General features: G+C 46.2%; 1 protein-coding gene across 1 annotated transcript in view; it reads left to right on the top strand.

Annotated features, from left to right (window-relative positions):
* XRRA1 (X-ray radiation resistance associated 1) overlaps positions 1-16756 on the top strand; it is a gene marked incomplete at both ends in the record, with an annotated part of 51796 nt that overhangs the window by 16122 nt on the left and 18918 nt on the right. The window contains one exon of the mRNA XM_080911360.1: positions 4838-4971. Coding sequence (XP_080767486.1) covers positions 4838-4971 — 134 coding nt within the window. The remainder of the gene's footprint in view (positions 1-4837; positions 4972-16756) is intronic.

Here is a 16756-nt window from a genome sequence, read left to right as displayed (position 1 = left end):
TTGCCTTGTTTTAGGGAGGATGACCTTTTCAAAGAGTTGATGGCCTTTGTATGCCAGAGTTTGGAAACACTTTTAACATATTGAAATGCACACCATCCCACGATGGTGGGTATGTCCTCACACTCTGAAAACATCCTGTGCTGAATGTAAAATTGACTTCTCTCCGTGAGACTTTTCAAGTCACATTGAAGATGACAGCAGTTTGCTCTGACCTGGGACATGAGTTGGTCCTCAAACTGATTATTATTCAGTGGGCAAACTCTCAAAGTCCCATAAAGCCCAGTGGAGGTGACTGATGCAGCTTGGAGCTATGTTAAAGCATCTTTCTGTGTTGTAATTTGGTGCCAGCAGTGGGAAATAGATTTACCTCTGGAACCAGGGGCCTCCTATGAACTTCCATTGTTCTTTGACTTGTTCAGAGAACAGTCTGAACTCCCAAGAGTTGCATATTGTGCCTTGAACCTTGTCTTCCTCCTCTCAAATAAAACCTCTAAAACAGGTGCCAGAGGGATATAATCACACACCTTGACTCTATGAGTAACTAGCTTGGGTTCTAATGTTAATCATGATTGATTTCGTACATGACCCACTTTATACTTTGATTGTATCTGATGACGATTATTTATCGTACAAACCCAGCCTTATCCAAAGGAATTTGTCTACAAAGAAAACAGACTCATTTTAGGATGCAGAATATAAATGAGAAAAGGAAATCTCTGGACTAGTCATTTGTTCTCATCCCTCTGTGATTTGCAAGGGCTCCCTAGGGGAAAAGATAAACATGTCAAATATCCTGAATTTGCATCTCACAGTAATAAATACTTTGATGTGTAATAAAACTCAGCATGACTCAGCCAGATACAGCTGGCAGGCTAAGTCAGGCTAGGAATCTTCTGTCCTCGTCTGTCAGAGAGCCTGCCCCAAGGGGAGGGGCCCAGAGTGGAATCTCTTGAGTCACTCTTAGGAAACTGAACTTTGCTGTGATTTGATTTTGTGTTTACAAATCTGAAAAACATCCAGCAGGACCCCAGCCCCAGAAGCCTGAAGGCATTCTTTCTCACCTTTGTCCTGCTGACCCTTTGCCTTGTCCAAATAACTTGGCCTTGAGGATAAAGTGTCTCCCTTTGTAAAATCTGGGTGGCTCTAACATTCTAACTTTTATTTCTTTGAGCTACTCCTCATGTAAAGCAAATTTGGATCCAACATTAAATAGTTAAAGCAGCTAGAATAAGGGTTCACGGATGTGTGTGTGTGTGTGTATGTGTGTGTGTGTGTGTGTGTGTGTGTGTGTGTGTGTGTGTGAAACAAGAAACTAAGTATGCTAAGCTTTGGGTCCACATGCTCAGTATCAATTGTGGCTGTCATAAGAAGTCATCCTTCTTTGGGAGGAAAAAAACCGCAGACAGTACGGAGGCTGCTGGGGGCCTGCCCCAGCCCTTAGGGGAATGGTACTAGGCAGGACACAGCATCTGAAAAGGCTAAAGAGTGATAATCCCTGGCCCTATAATTTTATTATTTGTGCTTTAATAAGCACAATAGGTCTCTTACTCTAACTTTTTTACTATTTGTGCTCATAAGTGCTAGTTTTTTTCCTCTATGGCTCAAGGACCTCTTTATGGCCAGGTTTAGAACTCTTCATGAACCAGAGAGAAAAGAAAGGCAAAGAATTATAATCCTTTACACTGGCAAATATGCACAGATACACACATACCCAAACACACACACACACACACACACACACACACACACTGGACAGGCCTGACCTCCTGTCTCAATCAACATCATAGTGTTTATTCATACTTACATAATACACGTGTACTTATAAACAAACAGGCATATATATTTGGTGGGAAGGATGGGGCAGAGCCCCCTAAGCCACACTTAATTTCTTTTCTCTGACCATTTTATGGACAAAAGTTCTTAGAAAAGTACCACATAGATAAAATGTTACACAGAAAGGGAGTTACGGAAGGATGTTAATAGTAAATTCAAAATTGTGTTTCATCCTTTAAGCTCATTATAAGTTCAAAGCAACAGTTTCACATGACCTTGCTTTATATTCGTGCACACCTGTGACATCATCCTTGGATCTGACCTAGAATGAATGTTTTTCCCTTGATCACAAATTTTCCCCAAGCCTATTTCTCTTTATAATGTACTTGTAAAGGTTCATTGTATTCCTTAATATGCAGCCTTTTCTTACTATTCTATGAAGAATGGGCACAATCTATTCTTGATTCTAACTTTATTATATCTTTCTGGCAAAAGAAATAAAATCATCTCTAAAATCTTTCTTCCTAAAATTATTTGAATCAGATGAGGAATTCTATGAATTCATTAATTTATATAAACAACATTAATTCACGAAAGTTCATCTTTATGTAGATCTGCAGAAAATTTGCTCAATAGGGTGGGACAATGCCCAGGAGTCCGTAGGCTATGTAATAGTGACAGGAAAGGCTTATCAACTGCAAGAGGCAATCTTGAGATGAAGTCTTTTGGGACCTTGCCTCTTAGACCTCGCCCATTGTAAGCCATGGGGGGAGGAGGGAGGTCGGCCATTCCCAGGAAAGTTACCTTCTAGCTTTAGGCTCCTAGCCGGCTTCTGACAGAAGGCAAACAAAGAAATATGTTGAAATGTGAACCTCTCATTGCCCACTGAGGCACATTATTCCTTTTTCATTTATTTTTTGGAAGCAGGGTCTTTCTCTGTGTATTTCTGGCTGTCCTGAAACTCAATCTGTAGACCAGGCTGGCTTTGACTTACTGAGATCCACCTGCTTTTGCCTCCAGAATGCTGGGACTAAAGACACACACTACATATCCGGGCCTCATGTTTTTATTTTTCGAAGTGTAAAGGTCGTTCTTTTCTCACTAGCCACAAAGGAGCATCAGGCTGGATTTGGCTTGTTGGCCTTGGTTCACCAACTCCTGAGGTGGAGGGTGAGAGCTGAGAGCTGGTGGAACAGTGTGAGCCTGAAGAGGTGGCTTAGGACTGACCTCGGGATGCCTTAGACACCTGCTAAGGAGCTGAACTATCCTACGGAATAGGAGTCACCAAATTTTAAGTTGAAGCATGCTGTGGCCAGGGCCATATTTTAGAAAACGTGTTCCGGCTGCTGTCTGAGGAATAGGTTGGAGGGACATGAGAGACACAAAGGGGACAGGTAAAATCATAGGCCTTGTCAGTCCACACACAAGTATAAGAGACAAGGATGTCCCCATCTTTGCCTGTGCTTTTCCCAGGCTTTGCCCCTCTCCTTGCTCCAGCCAAGTGAGATGGCTCTGTTCTGTGTACCTCAAGCCCTGTCTTTCCTCCTGGTGCTTTGAACCTCTCACACCCTGGCCAGTCTTCTTAAACCTCTTCTCCACCACAAGCTCCCCTGATACCCAGAGCCTTTGCGGCTCTCAGAACAAGGCAGCTACCTCCTGACTCCTGCCTCTCTCACTTCAGCTCTCTTCGCCGTTAACAGTTTGGTTTGGGGATGGCTCACGCTGCCGTGAAATTCTGATGGTTACTGCCTTTGTGGCTTGTGTGAGCCTAGAATCTCTCCCGCAGTATGATTTGCTTTAAATTTTACTTATCCTTTGACTATCACCTATGTATATAATGAACTTTAATTCTTTCCATTCCCTGTGCTGTTTTCTCCCCTTTCTGTTCCTGCTGAAATGGACAGAGGTGGGAGGTTACTTACCAGACATGGACAACATATCCCCACTGAAAAGTGACACCCCACTCCTGCCACTATAGCTACCAATGGTCCTTCAGAGACAGGTAAGGCCCCAAGAGCCTTTCTGTCTCTGATGAGATGTTGATGAGCCCAGTCTTGTTCGGGTAGCCGTGACTACAGTGATGTCATGAGAAGACAGTTTCACCGCATTCCTCCCCAGCCTTTGTTTCTTAAAGTCTTTCCAGCCCCTCTTCCGTGATGGTGCCTGAGCCTTGGAGGAAGGGACATGGGTGTTCCATTGGGGCCGAGCACTACACAGTCACTTATTCTCTGCACTTGGACCAGTTGTGAGTCTGTGTTAACTCCACTGTAAAGGAAGCTTCTCTGATGAAGGCTGAGAGTCCAGCAGCATAGATAGTTCACAGACATAGATAGTTCACAGCCAAAGAAAACTGGGACTTCCTAGAGGGCAAGGACAAAATGAGCCTTTATTCAATGGATGTAGAAGTTGTGGTGGTGGTGATAAAAGGAGGAGGAGGAGGAGGAGGAAGAGGAAGAAGAAGAGGAAGAAGCAGCAGCAAACACAGCAGCAGAAGGGGCAGCAGCAGAGGAAGGCAGTGACTATTTGGACTCATTGTTCTTTTAAACTATTGCATTTAAGTTCACTTGCATGTGCAAATGCTTGTGCCAGGGCCCGTGCTCACTTATGTGGCTACCATGCTACAGTGATAGGATTCCTGACCTCAAAGGGCTTACACTCCAGTTCTCCACTGTGTGCAAGACAAAATACATGGCACACCAGTTTCTTATACAATCTCCAGCTAGCTCAAGAGCCCGCAGACTGGGACAAATATCCTAGGATAGTTTAAATCCTGCAGATAAAGTCAGGGGAGGGAGATAGTCCACCTGGCCAACATTTGGGGAATGTTTTCTAAGGAGGCAGCTTTGAGGTGGCCTTCTGGGGCTGGGATTCCAGTGCTGAGAGAGGGGCATTCTAGTAGAAACATGCAGAAGGTGACTGGCAGGACAGTCAAACCTGAGACAGTACCCTGTGGGTAATGGGTATCCAGAAGTGAGGGGAGGGAGCAGAGCCAACGCCCCGCTTGCGTTTGGGAATCATTGTCATTTGTCGCTTCTGTTATCCCATCTCTTGTTTTGCATGGCAGTTTTTGGACCTTTCCTTCAACAGCCTGACTGAGGAGGCCATCTGCGATCTGGGGATTCTGCCACATCTCCGTGTGCTGCTCCTCACAGGCAATGGGCTCACCTCTCTGCCACCCAACATGGCTGTCAAAGAACAGTAAGTTCTACATCCTTGAGCTTGTCCCATGTGTGTCCCCCCCCCCCAGGAGCCTTTGCCTGGGTCCAACGAATAGCTTAGAGCATCTCTTCTTAGGAGTTCTGTAGACAGGCTTTGAGTGCCCAATGCAAGAATGCTGCTTACTTATCCTCCAGGAAATTCTTCCCACGGATGCTGTCCTGTGTGCTCACCTGATAGAGAAGAGGGGAAGTGCAGTAGGAGCCGGGCCTTGGAGGATGATCACCCTGTGTGAGAGGTCACCATGATGACGACTGCAAGTTCTGCCTCTGCGGTCAAAACCACTTGATTGGAATCTTGGCTTCAGAGGGATCGGAGCTGGGCCTGATGGGGCAGGCTTTTCATCCCAGCCCTCAGTAGGCCGAGTTGTAGCCAGCCTGGTCTGTAAAGCAACTTCTAGCTAGCCAAGCTACATAGTAAGACCCTGTCTCAAAACATAAGGGTGCACACACATGGACCCATACATGAACACAAACACATTCACATGTATGCACATGTACACAGAGAGGGGGAGGGGGAAGGGGAGGGAGGGAGAGCTGCATTTTCTTTTGTAGGCTGTGGCATTGCTCTTGTTAGCTGCTCCCTCCGTGTCAGCTCCGTAAGTCTACTTGCTGGTCTCTACCCTTTGTACATTTCACGTCTGCACCTTTGTTGAGGCCGTTTCTTCTGTCAGAACGAACTGGCTTTCTTTTCTGAATAATAACACGTAAGTAGTGTTTACTGTGTGCCAGGCACTGTCCTTCACACTCTAACACTCCCAACAGTTTAATGAGCGAGGTGATTATCATCCTGTTTTTCAGATGAGGACATTGAGGTGGAGACAAATTAAATAACTTCCTCAAATTTACAAAACTAGTTTCTTACAGAGCCAAGATTTGAATCAAGTGGTTTTGACTCTAGAGGCAGAACTTGAAGTCATCATCATGGTGGCCTCTCACACAGGGTGATCATCCTCCAAGGCCTGGCTCCTAGTTCACTTCCTCTCTTCTCTGTCAGATGCGCTGGATGTTTCCCTGGCTAGTCAGTTGAGACCTCCCTCAGCCATCCAAACCTGTATCTTTATAGAAGGATAGATGGCTGGTACATCTGGTCCCTCCACATGGTCAGGAGTATTCTCGGAGCTGGAGCTCTGTCTCACACGTCAGCAGCAACTAGACAAGGAACTGGTGCTTTTCATATACTCTGTAGTCAGTTGATACTGGCCAATGAGATGCTGATGGAGCTGGTGATGATGCTCATCGCCATGATGGAAGGTTTGTGACGAAGACGATAATAGCAGTTGGCTGCTCCAGGTGGTTGGAATAAGAGTGGTCATTGCATTTAGGGTTTCTTAAGTTAGGATTATTTTGTTTCCAAGCTGGATGTCACAAATCTAGTTCAAACTAACATAGACAAAAAGGGTATGCTTGTAATACCACTATGCGAGGCTGAGGTCAGAGGATCATGGGAGTTCAAGGTCAACCTGGGTTACATAGTGAGTCCTTATCTCCCATCAAAGCAGAAGAGGACTGGACAGTTGGTTCACCAGTTAAAAGCCCTTGTTGCTCTTATTGGGTTCAGTTCTCAGAACCCATATGGCAGCTAACAACCATCTGTAACTCCAGTTCCACAGGATCCAATGCCCTCTTCTGGTCTCCATGGGTCTTACATGCATGTACTAGACAGAAATTATACACTTTAAAAATATTTTTTATAAAGGAGAGGAAGGGTGCTTCTAAATCTAAGAAGTCCTAAAAAATCGAATTCATGCAGGGGAACACAGGGACAGGATGTGTCAGGGTTCTGGTCCCATATGCAGACTTCGGTCACTGTGTCTGTTCTATGCTCTTAGACCCCTGCACACTGCTTTGTTCGCCTTGGTGCTGACTTCACTGGGAGGTAAGCATTCTGTGACAAGACTTGTCTTAGTCAGACTCACAACAATGTATGGAGATTAGAGAGGATTCGCTTGCTCTGAGTAGAGAGAGATCATCATAGGTATTTTAGTTTATCCAGAAATGCATAAAAGTAGAGTATGGTTCGAGTATTCAGTGTCCTTGCAGGTGGCTTATGTACTAAAGGGTAGATCCCCAGCTGATGGCACTGTTCTGGGAGGTTCCTGTTGAGGAAGTGGGGCCTGGGAAAGGCCTTGGGGTATCGTGTGCTTCTCCAAGGCTCGCCACTCTCTGATCCCTGCCCTCTGTGAGCTTGGTAATATCTGCCACAGGTTCCCATCAGCACGACCTTCCATCTCACTTCAGGCCCACAATCGAGGAGTTGAAGGACTAAAGCTGGGACCAATAGCCAAAATAAATGATTCTTCCCTATAAGTTGATTTTCACAGGTGTTCATCACAGCAGTGGACAGAATGCTTAACACGGGACAATAGATGGTAATATGTTCCCATGTTTCTTCCACCCAGGAGTTAGCACCTGACAGTTGTGAGATTGTGGCCAACCCAATACAGCTATACCCCTACCATACCCACATATAGATTATTCTTAAGAAAAATGTACCCAGTTGTAAATGAATCTACTCACAAATGAATAAGCAAATTCAATCGTCATGTATAAATATTCAAAATGTGCCTCTAGAGATAAGGGCTCCTTTAAAACTCGCAACTCACAAACCTTCATTCGACCTCCAGCATCACCAGTGACAGGGAGACTTGGTGACGTCAGTCTTGGAGCACTGCTGGAGCAGGAGTCTGCATCTGCCACTGGACTTTTAGAGAGGCTGTTGTTCTAATTCCAGCTCAGCTGCCTCGGCCTTTGTCATTGTCCCTGTGCTGCTGCTGTCAGAAGCCAGGCAGAAGGTTTGCCTCCCACCCTACTGTGCTGGGCAGGCTCTTACCAATCCCTTCCATTGAGAGCACCTGGCTAGAAGCCAGTTCAAAAAGTTGGTCTAGCAAGTAGAGTTAAGCAGTTGTCCCCAACCCTCTACCATAGAGTGCTGACTCAGAGGGAAAGACTGAAGGGTAACAAGGAGGCAGATGACTGGTACACCCACCCACTGGAGCCCTAAGCTCTCCTCTCCGTATCTGATTTCCACACAACAGTAGCAACCACCACAGGCTTCATGTAACTTACATTGAAGACACCCTCCCCCACCACGAGTTGAGATATAGGTCCATCACCTAGCAACTTACACGTGTAGTATACATGAACATGCACACTCTCATAACTTTCGCTAAATGTCCTAGACTCTCTAAGAGAAAACCAACAGTTCCATGGATTCCAAAGACATCCTTTTGGGTCTTCAAGAAATAACAACAGCATATTTGCTTTGGATAATTACTCATATAGTCAAAAGCAAGCCCCCCCCCTTTTTGACCAACCTCTTGGTTCACTGAAACAAGAAACCCAAGTGGCTAGTAACAATATTGGCTTCTAGTTTCACAAAATTATTCTTGTGACCCCCTCCTCCACCCCTCAAGATGTGCCTCTCTTGAGAAGACAGACTTTTAAATCAGAAGCACTGAATGTGGGGCCCGCAAGGTGGCTTAGTGTTGAAAGGACTTCTCCACAAGCCTGATGGCCTGAGTTAATTCCTGGGAGCCATGTAAAGGTGAGAGAACTGACTCCACAAAGCCGACCTCTAAGCCCTCCCTCTCCTGGGTGTGCGTGTGTGTGTGTGCGCGTGTGCCACACACAGCCCAGAAGTGAGAAGCAGAAATATCATTATTCCACCATCGGCCATCACTGTGAGAGGATACTTCCACTTCCCTCTGCTAATCCTTGGGTCCTTAATGAGAATGCTAAGGAGAAAGCCACCCTCATAGTGACGGCTGAGTCATGTGATGTCTCCACTGTAAGTCAGGGTCCCCATTTCCCCAGCTCTACATATCTGGTATGAGTCATAAAGGCTATTTCTCAGAGGATTCTGGGCAGATAGTAGGATAGGAAGCACCCCAAATCTGTGTCCTCACCTAGCCACAAGTGCATTGGCAGAATCTGTCTTAGGACATCATTGGAACTCTGGAACCTGCTGAAGACTTATCTTCCAGAGGAAGAAGGCTCAGTTGTCAAGCTGCCGATAATTTCAGCTCGAGTCTCAGTAGCTACACCCATCCCGCCATCCCGACTCACGGCAATAATGGCACATATGCCTTTGGAGTATAACTATGAGCAGCTTGCCATCCCCAGGAGTCTGTCCTGTGACCACTGAGTGCTACTACTGATTGTGAAGCAGAGAGGTGCCAGTCATCCATTGTGGCTCCCCACACTCCCCCTCCCACTTCCGCTGGAGAAACCTCAAGACTGATAGTATTTTTTGTCCCCCTTTTGGGAGCCAGACAAAGTCTAGGACATTCAAAAGCAATTGTATATGTGGAAGAAATTAGAAACTCACCATAAATGTCCAGAGAAAGGCACATGGCCCAAAATATCTGAGAAGACCTGATGTTGATGCCTCAGAATGATCCTCGCCATGAAGGTAGCCTATAAACATTATAAAAATAAGTCAACCTCAGGAAGTCTTGAGGAGAAAGTAGTTTGCTAACATGGTAGAGACCTATCACGTTAGCACATCCCGACATTCAGCTTTCCACTAAAAATTCTAAGCTGTTAAGAAAAACTAACAGAAATATCTCTCAGAAAAATCTGAAGGAAGATCTTCTAGAAGAAGAAAACACACCAGTAGTAAAGATGCTAAGAGAGCTAGCAGAGGCCAAGAAAGAAGTGAGTCTGGAAAATTACACACAAACAAAATATTAATAGCAAAGAGAGAGAACCTGAAAAGAAAACAGTAATTCTCCAACTAAAAGTTACGGAGGTGAGGGTCACTGGAGAAATTCAGAGGCGGATTAGAGCAGGTAGAAGAACTGGTGGCCTTAAAGGTAGGACAGTTACATTTACAGTCTGTGAAGTAAATAAAAGGACGGCATCTGTAAAGTCAGAGGGATCTGAAGACGCACCGCCAGCGAAGCAGTGTCTGTGCTAAGGAAACCCTGGGAGAGGAGGAAGGCAAGCTGGGAGAGGGGGAAGGAGCGGAAGGAAGGGAGAGGCAGGAAAGGGGACAAAGGGGTGGGAGGAAGGGAGAGGGGAAGGGAGAGTGGGTGAGATTATTTGAAAAAATAGTGACCCCAAACGTCCCAAGTTCATGTGAATATAAATGTCCATGAAGTTCAGTGGACATAATGCACACCCAGACGCCCCACGGTCCATGTCAACGATAAGAGAGGAATTAGAAACTAGTACAAGAGAAATTAGCCTCGTGTGTGAAGGAGTCTCAGTAAGACTGTCAGCCTTCAGTAAGATGGCAGCCAGAAGGCAGAAGTCTGACATATTCAGAGTGCTAAAGAAAAAAACAAAACTGTAAACCAAGAGTCCTATGTCCAGCAGAGCTGTTGTTCAGGGACTGGAGACATGGTTGAGAACCCAACTTGGATTCCTAGCACATACATCTGGAAGCTTACAACAGCCTGTATTCCAGCTCCAAGGATCCAGAGGGTACCTGCATTCACATGTGTGCACGAGTGCACACACACACACAATTAAAAAATAAAAGTCTTTCTATGGTAAGGGAGAAATTAAGACATTTCAAGATAAGCAAAAGCTAAATGATCTCACTACCTCTAAAGCTGCTCTGTAGGGAGTGTTAGGGCAGGATGTGGCCAGAGACTTGGTATGTAAGAACCCCAGACAGTAACCCAAAGCTGTGTGCAGAAACCAAGATTATACCGGCTTCGACTGAGGATTTAGGTCAATACACAGTCAACACCGTATCGCTGTACTAACACTGCAGTTCCGGCTGCAGAACACTGTGGGCAGAGAAGGCGGATCTGTGTCCCACCTTCTGTGTGTCTCCATCTGTGGAGAGACTGCATCTCTTCCAGTCTCTCGCTCCAGGAAACAGTGCCCTCTGCGCACAGCGGTGACCTCTGCTGTTGGCAGATGATGTGCAGCTGTGCTTCGATGAGGGAAGTGCATCGTCTTCCTTCCTGCTGTGACACCAGTTGGCCACCTGACATTCACAGAATTAGGTCACCTTGTCTATCTGGTCACTGAGATCACTGCAGTGTGTATATCCACAGAGGACATATCCACAGAGGGCAGGACTAGCCTTCATACCCCCACCTGTGCTGGAAATTCATTCAAAGATCACTCCAAATCACTGCTAGCTGTTTTCCTTCCCTCCCTCCTTTTCCTCCTTCCCTTCCCTCCCTCCCTTCCTTCCCTTCCTCCTCCCTTTCTTTCTTACAAGCTTTTTTATTATTCACCACCGGCCATGAAAGATCTGTACTTCTGACTCTCCAAGCAAGCAAACCGATAGTCCGGTGCATTGCTCAAAGCTTCACTGCTGTAGAGCCAAATCACATACAAAATAATTTGCAAGTACAGTGGAGGCATCCCCAGGCTCCTGGTCCTAAGACTTCAGCTGCGGGCTGATGGAGACAGAGGCACCGCTGGAGTAGACACCACAGGAATCTGAGCCGTATGCTCCAGACTCCGGAAACTGACCTTAAATGATGCTTTCCCCAGGCTCAGAAAGACAAATCCTGCAAGATCTCACTTACACATGAAATCTGAAGCTGCTGAGCCCAGCTGGGCATTTATCTCACTTGGTAAAGTACATTCCTAGTGTGCACAAAGCCCTGGGTTCAACCCCCACCACAGCATAAACTAGGTGTGGTGACACACATCTGCAAACCTAGCATCCGGGAAGTGAAGGCAAGAGAACCGGGAGTTCTCTGTGGATCAGAGGCCAGCTGGGGTGCATGAGATCCTATTTCACAAAGTAGGGCCGGGAGTGGCTCAGTGGTAAACGTGGGATGTGCTTGTGACTCTTAAACTCTAAAGGGAAGGACAGAGTCAGATGGATTCTAGGGCCAGCCTGCCTTCAAACAGTGACCTCAGGGTTCAGTGAGAGATGCTGTCCCACAAAACCAGTGGAGAGTGATAGAGGAAGACCCCTGGCATTGCCCTCTCTCCCCCACACACTGATGTACACAGTTGCACCGATCACACGTGATCGCACATGCACATATACCATATCACCCCCATACACAAACATGATCACATGCACACACATCAATGCCACCCCATATGCAGAAATTTTAAAGGTTTATCTCATAAATGCTGAGAGTAGAATAAAGTAGAGCTAGGGAAGTTGGGGCGGAGCACGAGGAGAGCTGAATCAGCAGCAGGAAGCAGCGGTGTGTAGGAGAACTGAGTTCTCGTGTTCTGTTGTCCACTAGCATAAGTTGTACTATACAGATGAGTATGTGCTATAGTTTTTCAAAAAGAAAAATAATTAGAAGGAAATATTTGAAATATTTTATCAGGAAATAGTCTATGCTTGAGAAAACCGATGTGCTTGTGCTGGTTTGAACACGATGTAATGTACATCTTATCAGAGTATCAGACAGCACTCCATAATATATACATTTTAAATGTGTGGTGGCACACGCCTTTAATCCCAGCACTCAGGAGGCAGAGGCAGGCAGGTCTCTGTGAGTTTGAGGCTAGCCAGGTCTACAAGTTCCAGTATAGCTAAGGCTACACAGAGAAAGGTAGTCTCCAAAAAAAGAAAGAGGAAAAGAAATATGTTTCTATTTTCAAAAGCATATTTCTGCCACTCAAGGAGGCCATTCTCTCAGACATATGGTTCATAATTGACTCACATCGCATGGCCATTTCGTGTCTTGTGTGCCAGTTTCTGCCAACATACAGTAGTGAGCCAGAAACTGAACTTCAAAAAGATCATAATAATGGCATTACTTTGCTCTGAACGACTTCCACTATTTCTGTCTATAAAGGGCTCTATTTATAGCATAACCTTGTCAGTCATTCATCATCCAAACCAGAACATATTCAAGGGAGAACAAAAGAACAGTTGTTTGAGAAAATGGAGAAACTCAGCCTTCCCTTGAAAAACAGGATGTGTGTCAATCCTGTCTCTGTGACACATCTGTTGCTATGGACCTTTTGCACCCAGTAGGCTTGCTGAGTGGGTCACACTACACTCTCGGCCTGCTGAGGAACCTTGTCTTGGCCACCAGTGGTCTCAGGGAAGAATTAGTCAATGGTTTGAACGGCACACACACTCGTAATCTCTGAATCCCAAAGAGACCGATGAAGCTTTGTGCTCTTTTCTTAGCAACAGGTGATACAAAGGACTAGAGACATAGCTCAGCATGCTCCAGGAACCTGAAAGCCAAGAAAATTGAGCAAGGTGACAGTCCCCAGAATTCTTGTGTGTTTTATCTCTTGCCTGGGGGAATGCCGGGGATGGGAGTGGTAACTTTTCTTGTCACCAACTCCAGTCAGCATGTTGTTTTCCATGGGACATCAAAATAATTCATCTTTATGGATCGATGGTGATGAGGCTTGAAGTTAATATGGCCCTGAAGGAAGAGGACCCAGGCAAACTGTTGTCCCTGTCAGATTAAGACAAACTATTTCTGGAAGTCTTTGTTAACTGACAAGGAGAAGGAACCATTTTCAGGCTCTCAGACAGATTCCAGGTGTCAGGAGCTCTGCTGGTTTAGCATAGGAAGCTTTCACAGCTGCAACAGGCTGTTAAAGATGATGTTAAAGATGCTCTACAGACCTGACGTTTGCGCACGAGATGCTTTGCAGGCATGCCACGCGCTTCAGTAGCCTCCGAGCTCCTCCTCTTCCCGGCTGGCAGAGCTCTCTCTGCAGTGACACCAATGGTGTTTTCAGTTTACTGTTAGGGAAGGAAAGTTCTTGGAGCTTCAAGGTGGCATTCTCCATACTAACAGTCCACCAGGTTGTTACTGAGTAAGCACTGTGGGTGTTCTGTCAGTCGGACAGTGTGTCTAATTCACACCGAGTGGGGGGGTGTTACAAGTGGGCTAAATTTCTAGTTCTCCTCTGACCTCCATGATCCCCACACTGAATGATGGCCCCCGTGCCTTCCACACCCTCAGAGACTCGCACAAGTCTGTAGGTAATGTCTTGACGGCTTGTGTAAGTCTAGTTTAGCAGTGTGTGGGGCTTCTTGCTTGTGCGGGAAGTGTTTTGTGTGGGTGCTCAGCATGGTAACTACAGTCATAGCAAGTACTCAAAATTAGCTAATATGGGGAAAGAACTTGCTTTTCTATTGTATTTGAGCCCAATTGTATCCAGTTTAAATGCAAACATGGAACCCAATGAGATGTCCCATTTCTCCCTCTGAACAACTTAAATCACTTTTTTCTTGTCAGATTGAGAGTCTCTGGTTATCTAAATGAATAATTCTGAACCTTCCTAATTCACTTACAGTAACTAAAATGATTAGAAATTGTTTTTAGTGCGTGCTGCCTTCTTATGGTTTAGTGCTTCAACGTCTCAATCTCTAACTGGGCATTTTTTAGGGCTTCATCCTGTGGCACACTGTGGACCTAGGGTTTGGGACCTTCCACTGGCATGACCAACAAACTGTGTGGTCAGCTTCCCGGCCTGCCTGTCGCTTCTGTACTGGGCAGACAGCCCTAGGGAGAGCAGCCTTTGGGTCACCTCCTAGAGCTCAGCACTTCTCAGGTCCCTGAAAGTAGATGGCTTTAAAATGTGTACATTCTAAGTGTGGGATTCTCTCTTTTATGCTGAAGGAAGTTGGCCCTGGCTACTTGTCTGTGACACAATAAACCTTTCCATGTATTTGGCCAGACGCCCAGGAGCACTCACTATGGCTCTTTTCTGATTATTCTAATGGCATGGATTTGAGGTACAGCTTTGAGAATGTTCTGCCCCTCTTCACTCCGAGACAGCTTTCCAGGTTGTGAAACGAGAGGGGGCTTTGTCTGTCCTGAGGGTGGCCATGCCTTTAGCATCTCCACTTCTTGATGGATGACCTACTGTCAGCGTGTTCAAGGCTTTGATTCTCCAGACGATTCGGCCATAGTTCAATTCCAGCAGGACCAGCCAATGCCCTCGAGGCTGCCCAGCTTCTTCACTCAGACCACTCTTTGGGATACAGTCCGTATATGGGTGTTCTCAGCAGGAAGCCTTGCTGCATAAAGGAAAGCAAGTCTCTACCATTGCTTCCTCCCTGTCATTCCTCCCTGTGGTGCTGTGACAGAACACGCCAAAGAAACAAGGGCAAGAAAGAGTTAATTTTGGCTCACGCTCTTGGAGTCTTGGCCCATGCTCACCTTCTCCCTCGTTTCTGGCTGGGGCCAGGCAGACTGTCTTGATGGAGGGTACCTTAGAGCACGTGTAGTGGTTAGGACGCACACACAGAACTAGGGATAGGAACGAGGGACAAGGTAGACCTTACTTTCAGCAGGGACCTAAAGTCTCTGCAACAAGGTGTCATGTCCTGGAGTTTCTATGACTGCCCCATAACGCCATCAGCTGGCACCAAGCATTTAGCGCATGATGTTTGGTGGGTATTTCAGGTCCAGATAGGAACTCGTTGCCCTGTATGTATGAACTGCCGCATCCATGTGCTGCTGTCTGCACCAGGGCGTCAGTTGAAATCCCTGTGCTTTGAGAGAGCTGTGGTGCTCCTGGCATAAGGTATAAGAACTTACCTTTTACTATATGACAAAGATGCTCGGCCTCAGAAGTCAGGGCCGAGCACAGCAGTCGTCGGCCTTCGTGAGCTGGAGCTTCTTACGCTCAGCACTGGCTTCTGCTATTAAGATGCATGCATTCCTATGGGTGGATCCAACCACTAGGTGTGTGTTCAGCTTCTAAAAAGATATTTACCTACCCTATTTTTTTTTAACACAGTAACCCATTTCCCTAGCAAGGGGCAATGCTCATGCCATTTCTAGTATGAAGATCTAGAAATTTGAGGGTCTCCACTCCTGGCAAACTGCCACTTCGGAGATTTTAGACTGTTTCGAAAGCTCTGCAGGAAAGCTACAGCTGCAGGTGACTTCCCCTGCTAGATCCCATCACACACACACACATACACACTCACACACACATACATACACACTCACACACACACACACTCACTCACACACATACATATACACTCACACACTCACACACACACACACTCACTCACACACATACATATACACTCACACACACACACACTCACTCACACACATACATATACACTCACACACTCACATACAAACTCACTCACTCACACACACACACACACACACACACACATATTTGTGCCCTGCTTTCTTTATAATTGTGGGTTCTTTAGATTGATTTTATTATGGGGGTGTACCTGCCCTCGCATGTGTGGCAGTCAGAGAACCACTTGTGGAAGCTGGTTCCCTCCTCCTCCTTTGCGGGTTCCAGAATTGGCGAGAGGAGCCTTTGCCTGCTGAGCCATCTCACTGGTCCCTGTCCCTCTTTTATAACACTTTGTCCTGTGTTTTCACTAGAGCAGACTTACCGCAGCAGGAATGGCAGAGGCTTTGGAGAAATGCTGATTCTTACCTCTTGCTGTGTGCTTTAGCTCAAGCATGGGCTCTGTGTTTCTGTGTGTCACCAGTGTCTCTATTCTGTGAGGATGGAGGGATGTGTAGGGAGGGGTAAAACTGTGATATCAGTCATCTGTTCATGGATCTTTAGGACAACCTAAGCCTCATCCCCCTGGAAACAGGTCATATAAACCATCATACCTAAACCACCACCACTTCCTGCCCACCTGTGGACACCAGGCCTCTCAGGTGTTTCTGGAATTCCCCAAGGAGACCTTGATACACAGCCATAGTCCAAGCCAAGAGCATATTATTCCCATGGTTACCAAAATCCTCAGGAGAGGTATCAACAGGTACCCAGCAATCTGCCTTCGGCCAGAGTTGTACAGTTTGGTTTTGCTTCATTCACCCTGGAGGTGACCGTCAGCACAGCCAGTGACCCCACAA

Source organism: Micromys minutus, assembly GCF_963924665.1.
Source record: "Micromys minutus genome assembly, chromosome: 2".
In the NCBI taxonomy this organism is placed as follows: Eukaryota; Metazoa; Chordata; class Mammalia; order Rodentia; family Muridae; genus Micromys; species Micromys minutus.
This window is presented reverse-complemented; position numbering and strand designations above follow the sequence as displayed.